At 37.0% G+C, this 25,093-nt stretch overlaps 1 protein-coding gene across 3 annotated transcripts; it reads left to right on the top strand.

Annotated features, from left to right (window-relative positions):
* Positions 1-5,012: 5,012 nt before the first annotated feature.
* On the top strand, positions 5,013-23,703 carry PHT4;4_1 (putative anion transporter 4, chloroplastic). 3 transcript variants are annotated; one of them, XM_051211098.1, is made up of 9 exons: positions 5,013-5,157; positions 7,950-8,286; positions 8,325-8,484; positions 9,330-9,583; positions 12,341-12,545; positions 16,523-16,667; positions 18,526-18,995; positions 19,975-20,089; positions 22,054-22,528. In XM_051211098.1, exons 2-7 carry the CDS (start codon positions 8,050-8,052, stop codon positions 18,533-18,535), a joined length of 1,011 nt encoding a protein of 336 aa, XP_051071134.1. In that variant the 5' UTR covers positions 5,013-5,157; positions 7,950-8,049; the 3' UTR covers positions 18,536-18,995; positions 19,975-20,089; positions 22,054-22,528. The 3 variants fall into 3 exon arrangements, with proteins under 3 accessions (XP_051071134.1, XP_051071132.1, XP_051071133.1); XM_051211096.1 differs by lacking the exon at positions 18,526-18,995 and having other exon boundaries at positions 5,013-6,735; positions 22,054-23,703; XM_051211097.1 differs by having other exon boundaries at positions 5,013-6,735; positions 8,325-9,583; positions 16,523-18,995; positions 19,975-23,703.
* The last annotated feature ends 1,390 nt before the right edge of the window (positions 23,704-25,093 follow it).

Below are 25,093 nucleotides of genomic sequence, written 5' to 3'. Positions count from 1 at the left end.
CTCCATGTCCAAAAACAAACAGTACTAACTCAATCTTTACCCTGGTTACATTACATCCTTTTTGCATCATTGGTTATTTCAACTCTTTCTCAAGCTTTGATCGCATATTTTTTCTTTGACTTATTTCTATTCTAAGTGGTTGATTTCAAATCACATCTTTCTTCACCATCATTAATCTGTTTTCAGTTGCTTCATTCCACATTTATCTAATGCCTATTAAGTATGTGATTTCTAATTGCTAGCTCGATGTTGTGGAACCTTTCCCTCCACACTTAATTTATCTGAAATGGAACTTTTTGTGACCTTATTAACTCTTTTACAATCTTTGCTATATCAAGATACACATATTCATCTCTAGTCACCTTTGCGTCTATAAGTATGTCAATATCTATGATAACTTTGGTTTCAAAATATTGTAGGGTTGTAAGCAGCTGATGAGAACTTAGCAAAATAAGATGAAACAATATTATTCTGTACCGCTTGTTCTTGTTGCTTTCTTGAGGATTATTAATATTCTTTTCTTTTAGATAGTACTGTCGGTCGGATCGGAAAGAAACACTGTTGTTCACAGTTGAAGTCAACTCAGATATATGTGGGTTACACTACGTTTCTGTGATAAGTAAAATTTCCCGACGTCAGAGGAAACATAAGATACTCATGATGAGTAGTTTTATTGAAAGTTAGATGTTCAATGAAAGTATGCAAAACCGAGGAGTGTCATGAAGAAGCAACCTGGACAATAGGACGTCAACTATAATTGACCAGGTAGTTGCAGACTTAGCTGATTCCAGACTTTAAAAGTGTTTAGAAGGGGAAGTGAAAATATTGCGCTTTTAAAAGTCTGCAGTATTCTTCCAACTGCCGCCTGGTAAGCCGGCGTAGCGCAAACGCACTCAAGATTGTTTTAGATACAGAGGATCAACCCCAAACGTCACAGACATCTATGGAGTCAGATAAACATGATTATCAGATTTGCATACGTACCTTATTTACAAGGTCTATATGCCTTATTGTGTCTTTTGCAGCTTGACGTGATTCAAGTGTTGTTTGAGATTCTAGTGGTTTCTGGGTTTGGCGAACTTAAATGCCTGCCTCACTGTCTCGAATACAATTTTCACCACATTCTCCATCTTTAGTTAGCTCACAGTTACTACATCTAGGTGTTTCACCAGCGAAACATTCATCCGCTTTACGAACCTACGGAAAAGCAGTTGTTTAGAACCCAGAGATTTGAATATTTTATACAGAAGATTAAATTTGTAAACTCTCAGCCTATTTACATCGTGCATCATATTATCAGATGTTAATGTTTGTCTAATATCTGAATTGTTGATAACTTTGAGGGTTTGGACCTGGTTTAAGTCTATAAAGCAGCCGTAGTTTCGTTATCAGCTTGAAGATAGCAAAGAGATTGAGTCCAATAGTTTTGAAAACTCTTCCCAACCTTAACAAACATTACAGACTGACAGTTATCCCTTGTATGACATCTTATTGTTGGATTGAACACCTGTATTCGTACAACCAGTCGCGTATCAAGTTTAGTTTGTTTTGTTGTTAGTCTGAGATAAGCGACTTTCAGTATTTTCAGAACTGCGACAACAGCCGAAAAATTTTGACGAAGTATGGCTTCAGTCTTGAAACCAGATATTATTTTAGGATCAGCCAAACTTTAACGGTCTTCATGATTTGCATCAGTACAACATATTAAATCAAGTAGACCCCTAATTCCTACGTAAATTTATATGTTTATTCCATGTTCCTCGATCTTTCATCAGCTATGTACTGGATAAAGAAATTCTTGTACTAATCAACGTCCTCAAGTAATACGCTTAGTGCGTGGGCGGTTCTCCTAAGTCAGTATATCTGCATTACATAGAATAAACACGAAATTTCGAAACGAATGAATGTAGAAAACTCACTGAATTTTCTATCGTTATGATGCTTAGTCTCACCAGATTCAAACGGCCAGCTCAGAAAAACCTCATCTGGTGACCAGTTTAAAACGACCACTTACACACCGATTCCCTTGTCTTTGACCTAACGACTATAAGCATTCAGCTGGTTCAAGTTACTGCTATGTTGTACAAACTATATAAATACCCTATGAGAAACTAATCAACGAGTAAGTATCGAATTTCTGCTACATATCTATGGTATTCTAATTGTCGTATGAACTAGGAATTCCAGGATTAACGCAATTCAATTAAGAAGTGAGACACAAACACAAACGAATGTATTGTATTTGGAATTCGCAATCGAGCATTCAACAAGTACAAAGGTATTATTAGTTCGTTCAAACACCACATCCGCCACAGCTTAAATAGAAGTATAAGCGTTTGTAATCGGTTGTACGTCTTCTTGTTAAGTTCATCCTGAGTCTGTCCGACATTGTATAAGATAAAAACTTTGTAGTATCTAGAAAGTGCTCATTAGTATTAGAATTAACAACTGAAATCGGAACAGACTCACCCGGGTCCTGAAATTGTATACAATCAGCATGTCGATTTTGTAATGAAATCATTAATATCTAGAATTCGAACCATAGATTTTTCAATCCTATCCTCCCCCACGAAATAATGTTGGATCTTTATATCCCCAAGTTATGAATGATGTGGCTTCATTTAAAACATATTTCTCACATTGTTTAGAGTAAACATTAGAACCGTTTTTGTGATAAGGGTAAACAGCAGTTGATATGAAATCATCCGAAATGTAATCAAACTCGAGGTCACTTAGTACTCGTGCTTCGCATTGAGCAGGTTTTTCACAAGGATCAAATGCATTATGAGGAGAGGTAATATATGATATGACATCAGGATTTGATTCTTCTGAAATATTCTCATGAAATTCATTAGGACTGTCATTGCAGGGCGTAGGATCGTTAGAAAAATCAGCATCTATCCAAACCACATCAGGTTTCCCATCATGATTAGGTTCATTTAACATATTTTCCTCAGAATTGCAAGTAATTTCATTAGAAATATGTGAATCATTAGGAAAAGTCATACCTGGTTCAATAGCATGAGAATTCTGATAAATCGGTTGATTAGGAACTGTTGTCTCACAAGAATTCTGGATTTCATTTAACTCTGAACTGCCATATGACTCTGCACTGTCTTTTGAAATCGTTGATAAAGATAAATGATCATCATGAATACTCGACTCAGTAGAATCAGAATTACAAGACTTAATATTAGTTGCAGTAAGGTGAACATTAGCATTACAGACTGACTGAATATGTCCAATATCACCACACTTAAAGCATTTAGAATTACGAAATTTACATGAATTAAAAGAGTGGAACTTGCCACAGAACAAACATTGACCAAACTTGTGCCCATCCTCGTGAACTGCATCGCAACTCCTCAATGAATTATCTGCATAACCCTGAGTATGCACTGGGTCAGGATGACGTAGTAATGTAGTAGAATTTTTTATATCCTCATGAGTCATTTTATGAGATCTTCCTCCTTTACCGCATTTGAAATTTGTATAATTAACATAGTCTAGCAGCAGTTCCTTGAGTGTTGTATAAGGAAGCGAAATGAGCTTTTCCGGCATAGCCAGAGTTCTTAATAAGCTGTATGCTTCTTTTCCAATGAATGTGAGGAAGTGTGCCACAATATTAACATCCTCATCATCTACCTTGGTCACTGCCCAGATTTCGAACCTTTCAAAGTAATCTTCAAAAGCTTCAGAATTTGAATGAATATCTAACTTTCCCATTACAGGCTCCATCGCGACGCCAATATAGTATTCAAATTATTGTATTAACTAGGAATTCCATGATTAACGCAATTCAATTAAGAAGTGAGACACAAACACAAACGAATGTATTGTATTTGGAATTCGCAATCGAGCATTCAACAAGTACAAAGGTATTATTAGTTCGTTCAAACACCACAATATCGCTCCAGTTCTACTTCCAGCATAGTACGCTCCAATCCTACTAAAGTAATGGACGTTGAACAGACGGAATTTAACCTAACCAAATAAGGTGCAAACAGTATCTTTTTGCTTAGATTCTTGAGACTGTGTCTAGGCTTACAGCATCTCCTGCTGGTCCCTTCATGGGAATTTAGATGTTCACCTTAGTCATGACTTTACTGCTGAAGACTTACTTTGGTGTAATTCTGTCATCATATTTTTTACCACTAAACAGTGTTCTCATTCTTTATGGTTTCTACGTTTGTGAATCATAAACTATACCTCTTCGTAGTCAAGAAATCTCTCTTCCAGACTAGATACACATCTCAAGGAGTAAAGAGCCTAATGTTTCTGCTCAAAAAAGTTCAAAGTTTTGATTATCTACAGCATAGTAGCTCGGATTACAACTGGTGGATTGATAAATTGAACCATTTCTCACTAAGTTGTTGCAATTTGACAGGTGAGCTAACCGAAATCAACATGGTTCTCAAAATTGGCCTCAGAACTGACATACCTTACTCTGTCATCTAATCTACGTCAGAAAATCTCAGGTGACACAATAAACAAGTTCAAAAGTAAGGAAAGAACAGAATCTCTATATTGAGCTAGTAATCAGAATAATGTATGATCAGAACGAGTGGGGTGAGGGGTGGTTTCTAGGCCTTCTTTTAGCTCGCTCGTGAGGCTAATACGCAAAAAGTAAGGATAGTGCGGAAGGACTAACGCAGTGTACTGTTTTCTGTTCTCAAAGAGCAAGTGTAATCTGACTAGAATTCAATCTGTTCCAGTAGACGAACTGAAAGATCATGGTTTGGAGTGATCTTAGATAGTATTTTGGAGCTAAGGTGAATGTCTGATAAAGTTTTATTAAAATACAGAGAAAGCTAGGCTCCTGAAAGAGCACATCATCGGAGACTGAGTTCACTCAGTCCAATATACTTCCTATCTTGTCACCAGGTACTCCATAAGGATCAATAACAAATGTTGAAATCATTATTTCTAGTTATTTTAAAGGGTTGTTTCAATTTTCTTTAATGTAAAATTATTGTAAGTTGAAGATTTATACACTTGTCATCAACCTGTCCGCCGTTTTGAGGTTCTAGGTCGTTCGCCACGCATTCTCCTTGATATCTTAGATTAAACTTTGTTTACCATTTGAGTGTTTGAAATAATTGATCTCGTTCTTATATTATTACAAAAGTCAACACTTATATTAATGCTCGTAGTCCTGTAAGCCCCATAAATTTCAAAAGAACTCATTCTTAAAATAAGTGATGTATAATAGTAAAATTTTTAAAACTCCCATATATGACTACACATACATGTACTCTTTGTAGCGTTGAGAATGTAGTTCTCACGTTATTTATAAGGAAAGTGGGAAACATTAGCTGCTACCGGGCCAACTCTGAGTTTTTTTCTTAAAGTTCTCGTATAGTTTTCATGATCAAATGAAGCGTATGTAAAACTACAACACTCTTGGTCAATTAAATCCATTTTACATTTTCTCTATGTCTAGGTTAATTAATCCCGTTGTGTGCATACTAGCCTTATTAATGAAACGACCAATGGTTTTAAATTTGACCGCAAACTTTCTTGATCAAGTATCAACTAGTTATTTGTTGTATGTTTTCGCGGCACACCAATCTCATCCTTGCAAGGTGGCCCACGGAGTTGCTGATACATTGAGTATTTTAAGGAAATGTATCCCCTTAAACCTTGACTACAGCAGGTTTTCATGCCGTTTGTCCCTTTTAAAATTGTCCACATATGCACAGAACTGGTTTTTAAGCAGTGCTTGCTCTTAACTTGGTTTAAGCTCCTAGGACCTCTCACAGTAAGGAACAACATATTGCGTCATATGGAAACATCTCTGATGGTGAAGCAAACACGTGCTCTTGTCTATTTTAGGATCGTTCTAGGCCATTAATAGTTATCATTGATTTGTGTGAGAGATGGAATACTAACCGGGCGCCTAGACCGAAGCAGGTGGTCTTTTCAAGGAGCCTCACCCCGAACCTTTGACTTAAAGGTCTAGTCCACAAGGCAGTGGAGCAACATTAGGAGATGCAGTCCCATGGTAGCCGGTGACCAACAATGAGTTCATTTGCCGTTTGTTCCCTCAGGATATTAGAACCCATATGCACCATTGGTTTGAAATCAGGGTTTTCCAACTCCCTAGGTGGGTCCACCGACCCGGTTAAAATACCGGACATTCGCTTTTCGTCCTCTCAATTTTATAAACAACACCCGCCTCGATAAGGGAGTGAATAGAACTTCCTTGGCAGTGGCTGTACACTATTGAAAGTTAGAGGTTTATGTAGGCTGAGGATGTGCTATGATCTCATAGCTGTAGAAGCTAATCCTCAACAGCTTAACTGGCTTATAATACGTATCTTTTCAACCTCTAAGTTTTGATATTCAATTAAAATGCCTTCCTAAACACTTGTAAAGTTTTATGAAGCTTAAAATATTGCCTGTACTCTAACTCCCATAATTCATCAGTAAAACTTTGAAATTCGGGTAAACAACGTAGAACTTTGAGAAATTATTGCTCTCTGTTGTGCGACAATAGTAACATCAACTTAAAAGGCAAAACTTGGAAGTAATATGCCTTTGCAATTTATGGATTCATATCATGTAGTCTTTAGTCACTGATATCAGTTACTATGAAAGTATCAAATATGTATATTCTTTCATATGGCTCGGATCAGTTGGTGACATATTTTGACCTTACCGATTTTGGCCGTCGCCGACCCAATGTAGTTCACGAGTGTAGTCGATGGTTGATGTATTTCGTCTCAGATAATGGTGAGCTGGATTATATGGTAATTAGTTATTCAGTTTTAAGCTTTTGATCCACAATCATCAGTCCATGAATTTACTTTTGTGGCTATTAGTAGAAGTTAGAAAGTATATATTACTCTTGTACAACATTCCATACGTAGCCTTTAAACCAAATTATTACTTTTTGTTTCACCTACGTAGAAGATGAGAAGTGGATAGCCGTATAGCAATTCAAAACTCTTAGAAGTATCCAAGAGATGAGACCTTCGAGCCCTAGTGTGTTAGTACCTAATGAAATACCAACATGGATTCAGAAATTTCATTTGGCCTTTGCCAGCTTGCATCACCTAGACGCGAGATCCCTGTTCAATAACTAAAGGTTGAGTATACTGCGCATCATTTTGTTCTGTTCTAATTTATGGCTGTGAGTTGTTGTCTCGGAAGATATATTCGTGTGATACCTTCAAAGCTTTGCTAGTGTATGTTGGGATCTTTCGCTGAGCAGCAATAAGGTTGGACTCTGGTTATTACGTAATGATTGATAAAGTAGTGAATCTCCATCGATCGAGGTAATGTATGTCCGACCTAACTAGACACGTAATTTTTGGTGGTGTTACAGTAGGGCAAAAGAAAGGTAGAGGCAACCAAATCAAGAAATGTCATCATTTCACGAAGTTAATGACCGTCGGTAAATGCAAGTTACTTTGTTGGAAATCTCCAATCATTGTAAACAATGTCTGGATATGACAAGTGAAATGGTTCAGGATCGGTCACTCTGGCACAGATTCATTTACTTTGTCTTCCCGTGGGTCTTCAGTTTCAAAATTATCTCAAGCTTCTCACCACGCGAATTCAACATTTCGTCTCAAATCATATTTTCTATGCCGAATTTTTTGTACTGTCACTCACTCTACTAATGCTTTTACTATGGAATTTGTCTTGATAACTCGGTCTCTGTGTCGATATTGTGACGCAACTGGAACCGATGCACATATGTGGTGCATTCTACGTTTCTTGTGATTGACTGATTTCTCACTAGTGTGAAACCAGTATTTGTTAACGTACTAATCGAAACCAGAATTAACAATTGCACTTAATTATTTTAGAAAGTAATCTACAACACCTGCAGTTTTTTTCCACCAACTATTTAGAGTCCGACTATCATATAAGTCTTTCATTTCGTGCTCTAATTCATCAATCATCTTTTTTGTTGCTAAATCCTTTTCATTTTTCCTCAGCTCCTAAAACATGATCTATAGTGTTTGATTTTCAAATGCAGTGAATCCTTAGTATTTATATATTAACAACTGTATAAAAATTATACATACAAGTAGAAACATGTATTACTTGAATTGCCTCAACTTTCTACCCACATACAACGTATTCAAGTGGCTTAACGAGCCAAGTTATGTTTGGAAGATAGTTTTCCTTTGTTGTTTGGCGAACTTCATTAACGCAGCTGATCGAGTTATCATGCCTATTGTTATAATTCCCATATCGAATCACTTTGGCTGGAATCTTCACCAATATGGATTAGTTCTGAGTTCGTTTTCTGTAGGCTATCTTGGAAGTATGGTAAGCACTACCAGTTCTTTGCTTTTAATTTAAACTAGATTATAGGTGAAAGAGCAGCAAGACGATATGGTGGAGGTCTGATCCTTAGTTTTGCCATCGCATTCTGGTCATTGTCATCCCTCCTCACTCCATTCTTTGCTCACTCTATTCGCTCTCTGATAACTGTGCGTATACTACTTGGCTTAAGAGAAGGAATAGGTAAGAAAGATATTTTGTCGATCTAAAATTGAAAATCATAATCAAAACTCAAATCTGAATGAAAATTTGGTTGTTAAAAGATCTAAATGATGTTCTATAGCTTAACATATTTGATTTGGAGAAATCAGTTACGAAAGGATTAGTTGAATAAATCATTAATTATAAACAGTTATCGCTTGTATCCTACCCACAAAGCAAGCCTATTAGCGTCAGGCAGAGTTATGCATATTCCCAATCTCATTCTGTTAAGAGATTCTTTATGGTATGTAAAAGTATTGTTGTTTCCATCATTTGGAATATATTTTTTGAAGGATAAGTGGTCTGAAATTTCTACCACAGGATAGGGTTTTCAACGTCATGTTTATATACAACTCAATAACATGGTATTGTAAAATACATTTGATTCTTAAAAAATTCTTACTTCTTTCACCATGTACCAATCTTCAGCTAGACCAAACAGGTTCATAACAAACAATAAATTATATTGTGCTGAAAAGTCAAATTACCTGCACACAATGAGTGTTATTACAAAATATTTCAAAGCCTGACGTTCGATATCCTGTGGTATAACTCTACCTGGAACTGTTTACCCATCATTTCTTACTATTATTATTGGTTGCTTTGTATGTCAAATACCTTTTATTAGAAGAAAAATTTCTCTAGAGCTTATCTGGTATGTCGTTGTAGCAAATCGATCTCATCATCTAAAATGAATAATTTCTCATCCACCTTAATCAAAAGTTCATTTGAAAGCCTAAGTTATTGCAATATATTGATATGTAATATATGCTTACTTAGTAATGTTCCGTGTAGTCACAATATTTGTTTTTCGTCGTCTAATATAGGTCTTCCTACGGTATTCCACATATTTTCTTATGTTGTGCCTGTTGAAGAACGCAGTCGATCTTTCAGTTATATGGTCACATTTGGTGCTGTTGGTCAAACAGTAGCTACCTTGGTTTGCCCTCACTTAATTTGGTCTCATTCGTTTTTCATATTTGGTTTTATTGGTCTTGTGTGGATTTGTTTCTGGATCCCTGTCTTTAACGTTGTTAGAAGAGCTGAGTCACGAATTGAGTTGCCTGCTCAACAATCTCAGGTAAGTTTTAACTCCTCTATTTTTTCCCTTCGGTTATCGACTCGGAAAAGGTGCAGATTATATCATATACATTGTCAAACTGATAAAAACCCAATAGATAAGTATATTTTCATCTATCGCTACTAAGTTAATTCCACAGAAGACTCATTGTCTCCAGATTACCTCTTTTTTCTGTAAACTCGATCTATCTGTGCGTTAATAATTCGTGGATACACCTGGAAGATTTTTGTAGTTAGTTTAGACAGCTGTAAACTAGTTCGACAATTATCGGAATCAGATAAAAAGACCTTTATATCGTTCGTTTTTATTAGCGTATTGAGGTCCTTGGGAAATAAATGCCAAGTTAATCTATTTCATGAGACCTTAAGTTACTGAAACTAAGTATGAGTATGTGAATTTAACGGAAAATGTTTTTAAGACCTAGCCCTTCAAATGCACATAAAGTAGTGAGCAAACTCACATTCTAAATCAAAGATGAATATTCCGATAACTTTATGGTACAAACTTTTTCACAGCACCAGCTAACATGTAAATATAATTTCAAGTCAATGACTCAAAGGGAGTGCTTGTCACAATCAGCTATTTCATTTCACAAATACATGTTAAAATAAAGGAGGAAATATTGATGGGAAGAAACTTTTCGCTACTGCACGAACCTTGATTCATATCAATCCTTTTAGCCTTTGTTTCACTGATTAAATAAGTTACTCAAAAAAAATAAATGCTTTCAATCTAGGGGACTAACTGAATTATTCATTACTTGGGTCAGCTCTCTAAATAGAGGAAAGTTATGAGAATGAGGAAAGCATATTCCATAGTGTGGGAACCCCTTTTTTCATGAATTCATTGTCTTTTGATAATGTTTGAAGAGTTTTTATTTGGACTCACTACAAATAGTTTTTATCTTCAGATAACTTATAACATTCTGGATTTATCGTGAATTTCATTTCACTCTTGAAATTCAGTCATCTATCTAAAAATAGTGTTATATGAAGCTTTACAGTCATTTAATGGTTTCCAGTTACTAACCAGCGTTAATTTACTCGTGAACTATCGAGTTGTAAGTACGTTAGTGTTCTCAGTCCTCCCTAATAGCCCTTGAAATTATTCAACTAGTGTATGTTTATGGTTAAATTCAATAATCGTGAGATCCCATCAACTGGCATACTGTAATCATGTATTCCTCATATCTGATAATCGTTAAATCTGATGCTTCTGATTTAACGTCTTTCCAATATTTTCTGTCTATAGTTATCCCCTTAAATAATTGTCCTGTACTGAGACAAATCTCATTTTCTAACTAGTAGAGTACAGCAGCTCTAAGTTTTTCCCTGCTTTTCTTGTTTACAACGCAGCTATCGACCCTTATGTCGTTGATCTGATGTCCGGATTTGTGTCATTATTGTTGGTTTTTAATCCTCTTTAAATCGACAATTAGATTTTAAAGACTGATTCTATTTCAGGATTAACACCAACCTTTCTTTTTATGTCCACCCTTGGTATACATATGTATATTTGTGAATAGAACATAGAAATATGTTATGACTTTCATTACCTTTTCCTTAAACTACCTAGCAATCGTAAATTAAATTTTAACCCGATCCAGCCACGACACGAAATCGTGGTCTTATGTTCAATTATTTCTGTTGAGTGTCCGTATTGTTTCTTTATTATTATTATTATTATTATTATTATTATTATTATTATTATTATTGTGCACAGGTTTTTGTGCTCATCTATGAATTTAATAAGTCGAAATGTCCATTGTGTGTTAGAGGATTCGAATTTATTTCCCAATTATTAGTTAGTTTACAATCACATTTGATATAAACGCGTCAATAAGAATAGGTATATCATTAAATAGATGGATGGGTGTTTATACGGCTAGTAAAATAAAAATACTTTACTACAAAGTTTCTATCAAAATTACTAATATTGTTGTTATAAAAACGGTTATGGCATTTTTAAGTACGCTCTGACTGTTGAATCGACCGAATGTCAGTAATTGGTTATATGATCTAACTGATTGTTAACGGCTCATAAGACTAAATTTATTTACATTAACTAACGATTTCCAAATGATCGACAGCCGAAATTACTGAACCATTTATTTTTGATTGTTCTGTTCTTGAGTTTAACTAAATGAGACAATTCTTCATGTACAAAATAATTACACTGAATAAACTTGCATACTATGTGACCAATCATTGTTGAAAAACATAGAACGGCTTTTGAAAATTTGATGAATTTCGGATAATGACCAGATTTTTGTATATTATCTTACGTTAAATATTTTAAATTAACCAGCTAGGATCTTTTTGATCCACTTTTCATGCTGTTCGGCAGTCATCAGTTATCTACAACCTTGAAGATACTTTTGCTTCTATTGAAATCGTCGCCTAAAATACCCTGCACTTCTGTGTCAGTTATTATTGATAAAAAAAATTACAGGAGTTGTTTATTTGGTCATATTATGCTGATAAGTATATTTGTAAAGATGATTTGTTGATAGGTACTAACAAACCGAATTGGAAACTGAGTCAACCCATTGATGACATCAGATCACCCAAGGTTGAATAGTGTGTCCCAAGATCATACAATTTAGTACTAAGGCTGATGTCACCATATGACAAATCAACTCGTGATTTTGGATATTTTGTTAGTTTGAATTTACTTAAACCCTGTTATAATGCCGTTTCAATAAGATTAACTTTGTTTATCTTATCATAAATTTCTCTGCTGATTTTTCAAATGAAGCCTTCCAAACCGTCTCTTCGTTGGACTGAATTCGTTTCACACTGGCCATTATGGGCAATTTACATTGCTCATTTCAGTATGAACTGGTCAAATTATATTGTAATGCTATGGTTACCGACCTACTTAGTCCGTTATTTGGGAGCTACTGAATATGCCATAATGCTAACAGCTATACCTTATATATGTAATTGTATTGGGAGTGTTAGTAAGTTTACATTTTTAACTAATATGTAGACTTTCTTAGTATCTATGAATTTTTTCGTCATACATGCTTGGACACTTCATAACGTGCGATTCAAGAGAGGTTGGGGATGAATTCCGTATTTCTAAATCACGTTAACATATTAGTAAACGTTTAGTGTGGAACTTCCTCATATACTCTCCTACTCGCTTTAAGAGTCAGAGGTCTGAAATTTACTCCTAAAGTACTACATATCTTCCTGTCTCATGGGTTTTAATTACTTGTCGGATTTTTTGAAATACGAAGTAAACTTTGAAATTCTATCTGCTATTGATATCAGATGACCATTAACTAATTGTTCACTCGTCTAGATATGCCGACCAAGTAGCTTTATTTGGTTTTATGTACATCAAAAACAAGTAAAGCGATTCAGATATTTCTCGTTACCCACTCTCGAGCAACAGAAGAGCTCCGTAAAAATCGATACGTTTTACGTTTTACCCTATTCTAATATCACTTACCTACCTAACCAACACGTTTTCGTTTCCACTAGTGATGCTGACGTTTAGGTTTTATAGAAAACATCCCTAGTCCCAATTAACTGGATATAATCGCATTTAATTTATGTACCTCGTGTTAAATCAGACAATAAACCTCGTTTACAGAAGTCACTGTTAAGTGCCACCAGTTTGTATTGTTTCCAGAACTTATTAAGATAATCGAAGTCTATTTCCTTGTTTTGCACAGTGAGTTGAGCTTCTACAATCGTATCAAACAGTAATTCATCTGCATTAATAGTTAGAGGACAAAAAAAGGTTAAAACCAACTAAAAACCAAACCGTGAATAAATGTTTTTAAAATATTCTGAGAAAAAGAAAGAATTCAGAATGATTTCGAACTATGTTATCTCGGATTTTCACTCTCTGATTGTAGTGACTTTCATGATGTTTACGATTCTCCACACATTGTAGATCAGTGATTGATTGGTCGGATGCCTTCACGTATGAGAACTTCCTTACCCCTAAATGCCCTGGTACGACCGATGTTGGGGAGAGTCCACTCTCTCTCGAAATGCTGTCATATAGCCACGCGTACGACCACCGCTATGGAAGTCCTATCCACTACCTCATCGCGGCGGAGGTTTTTACGAAATTGAGAGGACGAAAAGCGAATTTTTGGTGCTTTAACGGGGTTGATGGACACGGAGAATCCCTCTAGGGGAGTTGGGAAACCCTGATTCCAAACTAATAGTGAACATGGGTTCCAGTATCCTGAAGGAACAAATGGCGTATGAACCAATCGTTGGTCACCGGCTACCATGCGACTGCATCTCCTAACGTTGCTCCACTTCTTTGTGGGTCAGAAATTCAGGTCGAAGGCTCCGGGTGTGGTCCCCCAAGAAAACCACCTGCTTCGGTTTGGGCACCCGCGCAGTATCACAGCCCTCGCACATATCAAATGAGATTTGTGTGGCGCATATGTATTTGGTGCCTCCTTGTACCAATATCTATGTGTTAAAATAAATAAGTGAAACAGTTCTTCTACAGAAAGTGCGTTCGACAGATATTGTAGTACTAACCGGAGACTTGGTGAATGCCCAGGTCGGGCGTCCAGGCACAGAAAAGAGTCGTTTAGGTGACCGATGGGAACTTGTTAGTCGCAGGTCAGATAATGAAAACGGTCTACTGCAACTGTGCGCAGACCACAACCTATTTTTGACTAGCACTAACTTTCAGCACAGTCATCACCGATGTGCCACCTGGTGTCCTCCATCTGCATCTCAAGCCTGGACTCAGATTGATCACATCGCGATTAGCTACCGCTGGCGTGGTTGTGTACAAGACTGCCACTCCTTTTGCAGTACCTATCTGGACTCCGATCATGCACTTGTTTGCGCTAATGTTACCTTGCGTTTCAGTGGCCGACAAATTCATTGTCCTAAACGGATCGTTATCACTAAACTAGTTACAGCTTCTGTTGCAACTAAATATCAAACCAAACATGATTCAAGGCTAGGTATTAGCCCACTGAAAAGTATGGATAAGAAATGACCGCTCTGCATGACACTATGAAAAGGGAGAGCAAAGTCACTTTTGGCTTCGTGAAGCGTCCTGCTCAGAAGCATTGAGTCTTTTACAGGCTCCTTACCTATCAGGACTCTGGTCATGCACTTGTTTGCGCTAATCTTATCTTACTTTTCAGTGGTCAACAAATTCATCGTCCTAAACGGATCGATGTCAGCAAATTGGTTGCAACTAAATGTCAAACCGAGCTACCTTCTAGGCTAGCTAGCAATCCACCGAAACGTATAGATGAACATTGGCTGCAATTGCATGACGCCATGAAAATGGCGAGTAAAGTCGCTTGCGGCTTCGCGCAACGTCCCGCTTGTAAGCACTGGGTTTCTTCTGGCTCCTTACAATTCACTGAAGCCCGTCGGTCTACTCTGGGTGACTGTGAGTTTGACTACAAACGACGACTGTTACGTAATGAAATTGGGAAAAGCTTGTGTCAGGACCGAGAAGTCTGGTGGTCGGAGCGTTCCAATGAGTTTGAAGCAACAGCTGCATCTGGTAACTGCCGGGAGCTCTTTCAACTCATCCAAGACACTGGCAGCAAGAAGTCTGGTGTGAGCGAAACAATTTATGAGGATGAAGGGATGTTAATCACTAACATCAAACGACGTCTTGCACGATGGGTAGAGTAGTTCCAGGAGCAATCGTAGTGTTTCTTGACATCAGGGCCGCCTCCGATTCGTTGGACGGGACTGTTCTCTTGGATTGTCTATTGAAAAAGAGTATGCCTGAGAAGTTTATTAACATCTTAAAAGCCCTATATCCAAACACCTCAGGTAGAGTGAGCGCATACAACCACCTTTCTCCATTGTTCCATCCAAGCAGTGGGGTTAGACAGGGTTGCCCAATCTCACCATTCCTCTACAAGTTTGCTATCGACGACGTTCTAGAAACAGCTCTGATGGATGTAAGTAATGGCGATGTGGATCTGTTCCCTGAAGAAAGAATTCTCGACCTTGAGTATGCGGATGATATTGTCTTACCGCGCGATAATACCCAAGCCATGCAATCCACACTTAAACAGTTAGCAATTAATGTCTGTAGGTATGGTATGTGCTTCTCACCTTCGAAGTGCAAAGTACTTTTACAAGACTGCCAGGACCCTGATTCTGCACTCACTCTGGGCAGTGTGCAGATAGAAGTAGTCGAGAAGTTCGTGTATCTGAGTAGCTGCATAAGTGCTGGTGGTGGTGTGAGTGATGAGATCAATGCACGTATGGTGAAAGCCAGAGAGGCTTATGCCAATTTTCGCCGACTTCGGTGCCTTCGTGATGTCAGCCTGGCTGTAAACGGTCGGATCTACAACGCGTCGGTGAGAGCAGTTCTGCCCTATGCTTGTGAAACCTGGCCTCTCCGAGTTGAGGATGTTAGATGACTGTTTGTGTTTGATCATCGTTGTCTCCGAAAGATTTCTGACATCCAGTGACAACACCATGTTAGTACTGCAGAGGTTCAGCATCGTGTGTTCGCGCACAGAGACGATAATTCAATTGGTGTCACTATCTTGAAACATCAACTTCGGTGGCTTGGACATGTTCTACGAATGTCGTCCCAGAGAATTCCACGTCGTGCATTATTTGCCGACGCTGGGACTGGTTGGGAAAAGCGGAGAGGTGGTCAATGTATGACATGGTGTCGCGGTATGAAAGCTGTACAGGACTGGTTTCTGTCGGTCTTCCACAACTTCCTGGTTGTAGTCTTACAGATGGTGCCACACAGTGGCTAGAGACGTTATCAGATATGGCTCAGAACAGAAGCCAGTGGTGATCCTGCTGCATGTTTATTTTACTTTATTCATAAGAAAATCGACGTAACGCAAAATTGTAAATTTCCTTAATAGAAATCTGAAGTGCGTCTACTTATTCAAATTCACCTGTCGTAAAAGATATTTTGTTTTTTTACGCTAAACCGATTCTTTCCTTTCAGTCGCCGGACGGCTAGCGAATTACTTAACTAAACGGCAGTTCACTGTACTAACTGTTCGACGCTTAATGTCATCTATTGGTCTTCTTGGTCCAGGTGTGGTACTTTTTTTGTTTTCCCTATCAAGCAGTGTAACATCAGCTATTGTGTGAGTTTTTAGATTTTTATTTGTAATTTTCTCGTTATCTCTGGAATATTGAATTGGAATAGCGTTTTGCAACACTCCTTCAGGTAGGGAGTATCTAAATAAATCTGCTTGCTAATACCACAGTTAGTTTACTTAATGCTGTCAAGTTCCATCTTTTCCAGCATTATTATCAATGTGTCTTCTATGTATTTCTTTCCGGTATTAGATTAATCACGATCCTAATAACTTTACGAATATCCTTTTTGTATTTAATTAAAACATTTTAAAATAAGACATCTGTCTTCAAATTTCCCAACAGGCATGTAACGTACGTCCATAATTTTCTTTCGATTCCACCCAAAATTCCCTGCACTAGTTGCAACGAACTACCACATGATCTCGCTATTTTGGTTGTACTCTTCGGAAATGTTGTGCTTTCCCAAAGTTATTAAATTATTTTCGTTTGCACAGTCCATGTAATGCTGTTACTTAGTATCTGCTATCCATGTATCGTGCGCATCAGATATTATATATAATTTGGTACTGACAGTCATATCAATTTTGTCTATATATATTCAATGTAAAAGTTAAAAACATTAAGTTTTACTCATAGCATCACTTATGACTATTTCTTATACATTCTTAGTTTCCATTGAAATTTATGGCTACTTGTTACAGGTTCTGTTTTTCTCTGCTAAATATGCTCAAAAAGTATAGTTTTGTTTCAGGGAAACATACAGTGGTTAGAACTGTTTTGTTAGTCAACAAAAATCAACGTTGAAGAGTTCCACAAATTATCGGGTTTTTTGTAGAAACAGTGAAAGGAACAATGGTAAATAGTAAAAGGTTAGGTTGAAGTAAAACTAAGGGACGAGCTAACGTATAACTTTGCGCCACTTAAGTTAATTTTGAGGTACGCTTAAGTCTTCCTGCATGGAATAATAATTTGTTTTAGCTTGAATTTTCTGATGCTTCCTGGCACATTCCTACTCCAAAAAAACACTAGAAACCTTTATTTTAGATAGGTGGTTGTGGGTTATGACCTGTTATCGAACTATATCGATGTCTAAAGGCTTGCAGCACCACGAATTTATCATCTTTACCTAAAGCAGTGTGACTCTTTTCATCACTGTGTAACCAAAAATTTCGCCACAACGGTATTGATGTTAAAATATCGCTAGTTCAGATACTTACAGTATTCTGATTTCATTTATATTCTTTGACCACATCGTATTACCTTTCAGGGCAGTTTTCGCTATTCATCTATGCATTTCATTTTGCCTCTGCTTCTAAAGTTGGCGTAATCTGTTGACTATCAAACGATCTCTGTGTCCTCTAGTCTGAGCCATGTTGGCAGATGCAGACTACTTGGTTGGGGTCCGCGTGACTATCGTAACCAATAGTTGGAGACTGTTGGTGACATGGCTCAGAATCGATCACAATGGCGTCGGTGTATACACTCTCTGTCTTCCCTTAAACTAAGAGATTAAAGTCGCTTCATATCTTTCTTTCTACGAACTAATTCTTTCTTCCTGTACTATTTCTTTATTGCAATCTTTCTTTTATATATTGCCACCTCTGAATTAACTACTTTTATGAATCCGGTGTCCATCTTGTTGTGTAAATGAGGTATGGCAACTTGGACCGATGCATATATGTGCCTGGTCCTACGTTGTAGCTGACTGACTGACCTCTTATCAAAGTGTCAATGGAATTCATTTTCACTACGACACTCCAAACTACTTGTCCGAATAAGTCACTTTCAAAATCAATTCTTCACTTCATAATCCTTTATGGCTCCTTTATAGGTAGCCTGAATATTTTCTTAAGGTTGATGGCGATTATCCACTAATAGCTATAACATTGTTCTTTTTTGAAGGGGACGTTAACATTCATTTTCGAGTAGCACTTGGTGAAACTTAGCAATGATGTTATTTTCTGCAATTATCCAAGGGGAAATGCAAATTCTTCAAGTATGGCGTAACTTGTGTCCAAATGCATTATGGGAAATAAGAGAATTTTTGCAATGCGATACTCTGGACACCAGGTTTTTAATTGAGATTTAATCTATGTAAAAGCCAATGAAGTGTGTTTCATTCAAAAAGTGAAGATGACCAGTCAAATTCAAGCTGGGCGGAATGGGTTATTTGTATTTATAGGAAAATCGTCGTTCATGAGGTTGTAATGAAGCGTGATGACATTATAGTTAAAACATCTGATCCGAAAGACTCCATGATGGAGAAATTTTATTACAATTCTGACACTAACATGCAATCACATATGCGTAACCCTACAGTCATTTAGTTTTCATCGGAATATGTGAATTTGATACAACGATAAAAAAATAAGGTAAATCTACAGTACTTCATGGGTATGCTTGTCTGTATATTCCTGTGTACAATATGTATCATTCATGTAAACAGAAATTAGTTTTTCCCTTTTGCCTTAAAAAAACGTAGCATGATGCTGGGATTTTCTTCGATAAACATAAAATATTATCAGGTGTTGACTTTTTTACGGGACTGAATTGAATGAATATTCTCATATAGCGTTCCTATGAATTATTTTTGTGTTGTCAGTTGGTATTCCCTATCATTTATGAGTAATTACTTCTAGATTTTGATTATTATTTCACTGAGTGTAAACTGCAAAATGTTGGTACAGAAATCTTTTAAATCCGTCTGTAGCCTTATGATTTGTACAACATTCTTTTGCTATATTTTCCAATTGTTCAAATTTTTACATATCATGAAAAATTGTTTTGTTTTTCTTTAGTCAGTATTGTTCGTCAATGTTAAATATTTAGAAATTGATACTGTTAATAAGCTCGAACATAAATGTAGATTTTAAAAAAACACTTAGAAGCCTTCCTGTAAAGAAATTTCAGTTTTTGCGAGTTCATGGTAAAATGACTTATCTTTTATTCAGTCCTTAACGTAAATAAAAATTAGCTCAGTAAATTAGATCCAAATGTGTGTGATAACTGTGAATCCCACTTAGTATGCTTGCTGTAAACCATCACTGAATTATGTATTCCTAAGTGAGGTAAGTTTCATTATCACATCTTATAAAAATGCATATTATTATAAGATGATTTGATTACTTGTCATGAAATAGTATTTTCTTGTTGACTTTCCAACAGAACTCATCTAACAGAATTTATTTTCTGTAGTTTTACCACTAGCATCAGCTGTAAATATACCTGAAAAGTTTATAAAATTATCGTTTATCATATGGCATTCACGATATTGCTGTCAGTATCAAAATATTATGAGTGTATTATATTCTTTTTTCGATCTTTTACTTTGATTCAATTCATCTGATTTAGCCTGATTTCTGTGTCTATGACATTTTCCGCCTTCAATTCTGCTGGACATTTATGTAATCATGTAGAGGTTGCACCTAATCATGCAGGCACCACATTTATCATAAGCAATATTTTGGTGAGTATCATTAGCTTTTATTTTGTTTTATTGGAAACTGATTCAGATTTATCTATTTAATACTGGTGTATGTTTTTGGTATCTCCTATGTTGGCCATCAAAGTTTATCGTTAATTGCAGTGACATTTAGCCTATCAACATAAAAAATCAGTACTACGGTTTAAAATAATCGAAAAAGCACAAGAAATTTAAACTATAAATATCGGGCTAGTGAAGCTTGAGTAAAAATGATGATTGGTTTTATACTGCTGTCTGTATTGATTATCAACATTCTCACTCATTATTAAATAAACAGAGATCAGTTCATTCCGTTCCTCTTAAATGTTAACGTAATGGTGCTTCATAATTGAGGGATATTTTACTACGCTTATTGGATCGTTGACTCTTTCATCAATAACTAATACTGTTACATTCGTGTGTAATGTATCGATTAAACGTTTCTCCGTTAATTTGTTCAGGCATATTAATCTCATACTATCTTAGCAAAAGATGTGCTTAAAAATTTCAAGGTTAGTGGGTTGTATTTTATGTAAATGTTTTTAGAAAAGATATAAAGCCCACCTACGTGCTTTGGTAATAGAGTCTCAAAGTTATTTTTTTTAGAAGCTGTGAAATTGAAAGCTGTTGTTTCTTGCATATTTAGTTTATAATTAGTTAGTGTTCATACTCAAGTAGAAATAGATCAACAGAATTATTGTATCCTGAGCACCTGTCGACTTCATATTATGCAAATTTGATTAGTTTTGGGTTATAAATAATTCTCATGTAGTCGGTTTCTAAGAAGTAACGTAAACAGTTTTCTACATGCTTTGGTGTAACTCCCGCTACAATGGATCGTGAGAATAGAATGTTTAAATTCGATTAAATCATATATTCGTGTCGTCCTCCTGAAAATCAATGCTATTAGTAAAGTTGTAGTTGTTGTGTGATCATCCTCCAATGAATTTTTCTTTCTATCATTCTCAGAGAGATTATTATTCACCCTCAGTAAAAATTCCTCTACGGTCTTGAAATAAACTTATACCGTTGTACGAAATGAAGTTAAATAAAACATCCACCTTTCATTTTTTGTGAAAATTGATACCACTAAACCGATTAAAAATAAAAAATAAAGAGGATAGAATGGGTGAACGAATATCCCAAGGATTTAATATTTTGTACACTTAAATCATGAAATGACATACAGGAAGTCATTGAGTCTAATGGTCTGAACTGGTGGTCAAAAGTACTCAGTGCTACATATGACTGTTTTGTGAAGAAAGGTGAGATGAGGTTTTGGTTTATTATTTAATATTTCTCTGCCACTGCAATTAGTGATAGCGTAAGTAAATACAGTTTCACGATTGAAACTTTGTGAGTATTCGAAGTAGATGGGAAGGATTAATTCTATTGATTGTCGTTAAATCACAGTATCTGACTACAACTCAGGTTTTCTTTCCGCAGTAATTTTTGCGTTAATGTGCGAATCTGTTTAGTTGTTCTGTTTACTCACATTCTTATTGTGTAAATTCCGGGCTGAATTTGTCCATGTGATAATTAGTGCACACTTAGGCATCAACGTGAAGACGTAGATGCGTAGCCAACTCATGTTTCAGACATAATTTCAATAAACTATTATTTTTTTGATTTTGTGAATTTTGAAGAATGTTATCACAGTTAATCTGTGATTAAAGTTTTTCAGTGAAGTGATTCACTACCGCTGTTTCGGCGTTAACCCATTCACTTCTACTTGTTAATTATTTCCTCTGTTGCATTTCCAACTACACTTTCCTATGTTACTTCTAGTGACCACTTGTAGCGTGCTTTTTACTATCTGAGCTGTATATTACCTCGAAACACTGGTCTAAATTCTAGATAAGGTGATTCTAATTTAAATGTAGTAGCAAATAAGGCTTGGAAATAGTATTTAATATAGCTAGTTTTTATATTGCCTTATCGTTCATTGCATTTTCTACTATATATAGGCTACTATACCTGGAATAGTATGTGGTCCACTGACTGCCGAATTAGTTATCACATCTGGTGGAAGGTGGTTTCCTGTATTCATACTAGCTGGTTTTATAAATGTAGTTGGTGCTGTTGTGTACATTAGCCAGAGTTCTACAACGCAAGTATTGTAATCATGCGAATAACGTGTACAGATGTCCATGTACATTCACTTTTTTTTATTCTTCTAGCTTTGTATCTGACTATTTTCCTACCCAAGTCTATAATTTCTCTCCTTACTTAATTAATTTATCATGAACTGTGCCTTCAACTTTCTGTTTGACGAAATTCGTTGTCAAATTTACGTATCAACCATCCATGGTATCTTCGCAAAGATATAGCCAAGATTTATCTATTGAATTTATTCGGTTAAAATTATTCACCCTTTACTATAATGAAATCACAATGTTTCGTTATAAATTAGTGAATCGATAAATCATTGTTACTTATCCCTTGCTTTTAACAAATAATACTGAGTGTTAAAAATGACTTAATACAGTCAGTCAGTAACAACGTAGAACCTCGTACGTACGTACATCAGTTCGAGTTGCCACACCACATTAGCACAGAGATGCAGTTGTCGATTCAAATCCCGTAGTGGTAGAGGTAATAAGAGTATAAGCAGTAATCGGGAAGATTAGGGTTTGGAGATGTTATTTAAAGAGTATAATCCAGTGAAATAAATTTGGAAAGAGGAAAAAAGGGACATGAAGAATTCAGAAGATTAGAATTTGGGAGAACACAAAGAGTGGATGCACCTGCGCCATTGCAAACGATTTTGAGCCATGTCATTCAGGGTCTCTAATCATCGGTTGCTATCATCTCGCGGTCCCCAACCAAGTAGTCTACACCTACCAACATGACTCAGTTCACTTGTCAGTGACTTCATGGACTTGTGCCATGTTTTGGTTTGGCCGCCCCTACCTTTCTTCCAACCTACTCCTATACCACTGAACATAGCACGTCGAGGCAGTCGGTCGTTGGGCATACGTAACACATGTCCCAGCCATCTCAACTGATGGAGTTTCACTACGTCATCAATTGATTTGCCACCCTTACCTAGTACCCGCTTCCTAAAAACTGCGTTACTTACTCGATGGTCCCAGGATATACGAGCACTGCTTCGAAGACACCTATGATCAAATACTAGTAAAATGAGAATATCCTCTACTCTTACCGGCCATGTTTCCCTGCCATAAAGTAGGACGGAACGAACTGCTGCACAGTAAACACGTCCTTTGGTTGATTGACAGATATCTCACCTACACCATAAATGACGCAAGTTGGTAAAAGCTAGTCGAGCTTTCTGTATCCGTGCTGAGATTTCGTCAAACACCAGACCACAAGGGCTGATGAGACTTCCAAGATAAGTGAAGCAGTCGACACACTCAACTACTTCACTCCCTATCACTAGTTCGTGTGTCGATGTAACCCAATCCTGAAGCAACATTTTGCATTTCGAGGGAGAGAATCGCATCCCGAACATGCTTGCATTGCTGCTTAGAGTGGTCAGAAGACTCTGCATTTTGTCAGCGTCTTCACCAAATAAAACTATGTCATCTGCATATTCTAAGTCAACAAGTGAACCTCCCGGTACAAGTTCAACCCCTGTAAATTTAGATGAGGAGAGTGTTATCTCTAAAAGTACGTCGACCACAAAGTTGAACAAGAATGGGGAGAGTGGACAGCCCTGACGAACACCACTTGAGGTAATCAATTCTGATGACTGTTCGCCACAAGCTCTCACTCTACCAGTTGTGTTCGAGTAGAGAGCCTTTATAAGGTTAATGTACTTCTTTGGTACTCCTTTCAGTGACAAACAATGCCATAGAACCTCACGATCTACAGAGTCGAATGCCGCCTTAAGGTCGAGAAATAATACGATTGTGGGGCGCCTGAATGTGTGTCTGTGTTCTAGAACCTGACGTAGTGTGAATATCTGATCTATATAACCACGTCCAGGTCGAAAACCAGTCTGGTTTTCTCTAATCTGCTCTTCACGAGCTTTGATTAGGCGTCGAAGTATTATTGAGGCTAATATTTTAGACACTATATTAGTCAAACTGATCCCTCTGTGATTGTCACAAGAGGACTTTTGTCCTTTCTTATAGACTGGCACAATCAGTGATTGAAACCAGTCAGATGGGATTACGTCCAGTTCCCAAATTCTACCTAAGACCTCGGTTAATCTCATTGCTAATACTGGACCGCCATCCTTAAAAATCTCAGGAGTAAACCTGTCAGGGCCTGCTGCTCTCCCTCGTTTCAGATTTCCTATGGCTTTTTCAACTTCGTAAAGGGACGGAGGACCTACATTAACTTGCCATTCAGGTTGACTAGAGATCGTGGGAAACCGAAGTGTGGCTGAAGGCCAGTTGAACTGATCCCTAAAGTGTTCTGCCCATCGATCCAATCTCCTGGATTGAGAATGAATAATATGTCCATCTTTCTCTGAGATTGTTTCGCTAACAGTCGGGTTCCTAATTCCGGTTTCCTTAACGAGTCTGAACAATTGTCTGCTATTACCTATTGCCGCTGCCTTTTCCATCTCTCTTGCTTTCGCCACCCACCACTGTTCGCGATCATTGCGTAGACTTCTTGTCAGCTTGCGCTTAAACTGACTCCGCTTTTCATTATGTTCAGAGCCAGGTGGAATGAGTTTCCGAGTATCTATCAGTGAGATAGATGCTGCTGAGATCCAGTGTTGCTGCCTAACCTTCTGGTTTACCTTACTAGCAGATATCACTGCTGTTTCCACAGCTTTTCGGATATCATTCCATGCTGCCTCGGGGTGGGCATCACATACATGGATGCCTAACTGTTTTCCTAGTTGTTCCTGAAATATACTCTTAGCTTGACTATCATTAAGTAGGCCCCTAAGAGGTTTCCTTGCAGCGTCTTTCCTACGTCCAGTAAGACGCAAGCAAATACGCGCTCGCACTAGAGCATGATCTGAATCTAGGCATGTGCTCCAGAATGAGCGAGTCTTCTATCGAGCCCCTCCATCGGTGGCTGATA

Source organism: Schistosoma haematobium, chromosome ZW, assembly GCF_000699445.3.
Source record: "Schistosoma haematobium chromosome ZW, whole genome shotgun sequence".
NCBI classification, from domain to species: domain Eukaryota; kingdom Metazoa; phylum Platyhelminthes; class Trematoda; order Strigeidida; family Schistosomatidae; genus Schistosoma; species Schistosoma haematobium.
This window is presented reverse-complemented; position numbering and strand designations above follow the sequence as displayed.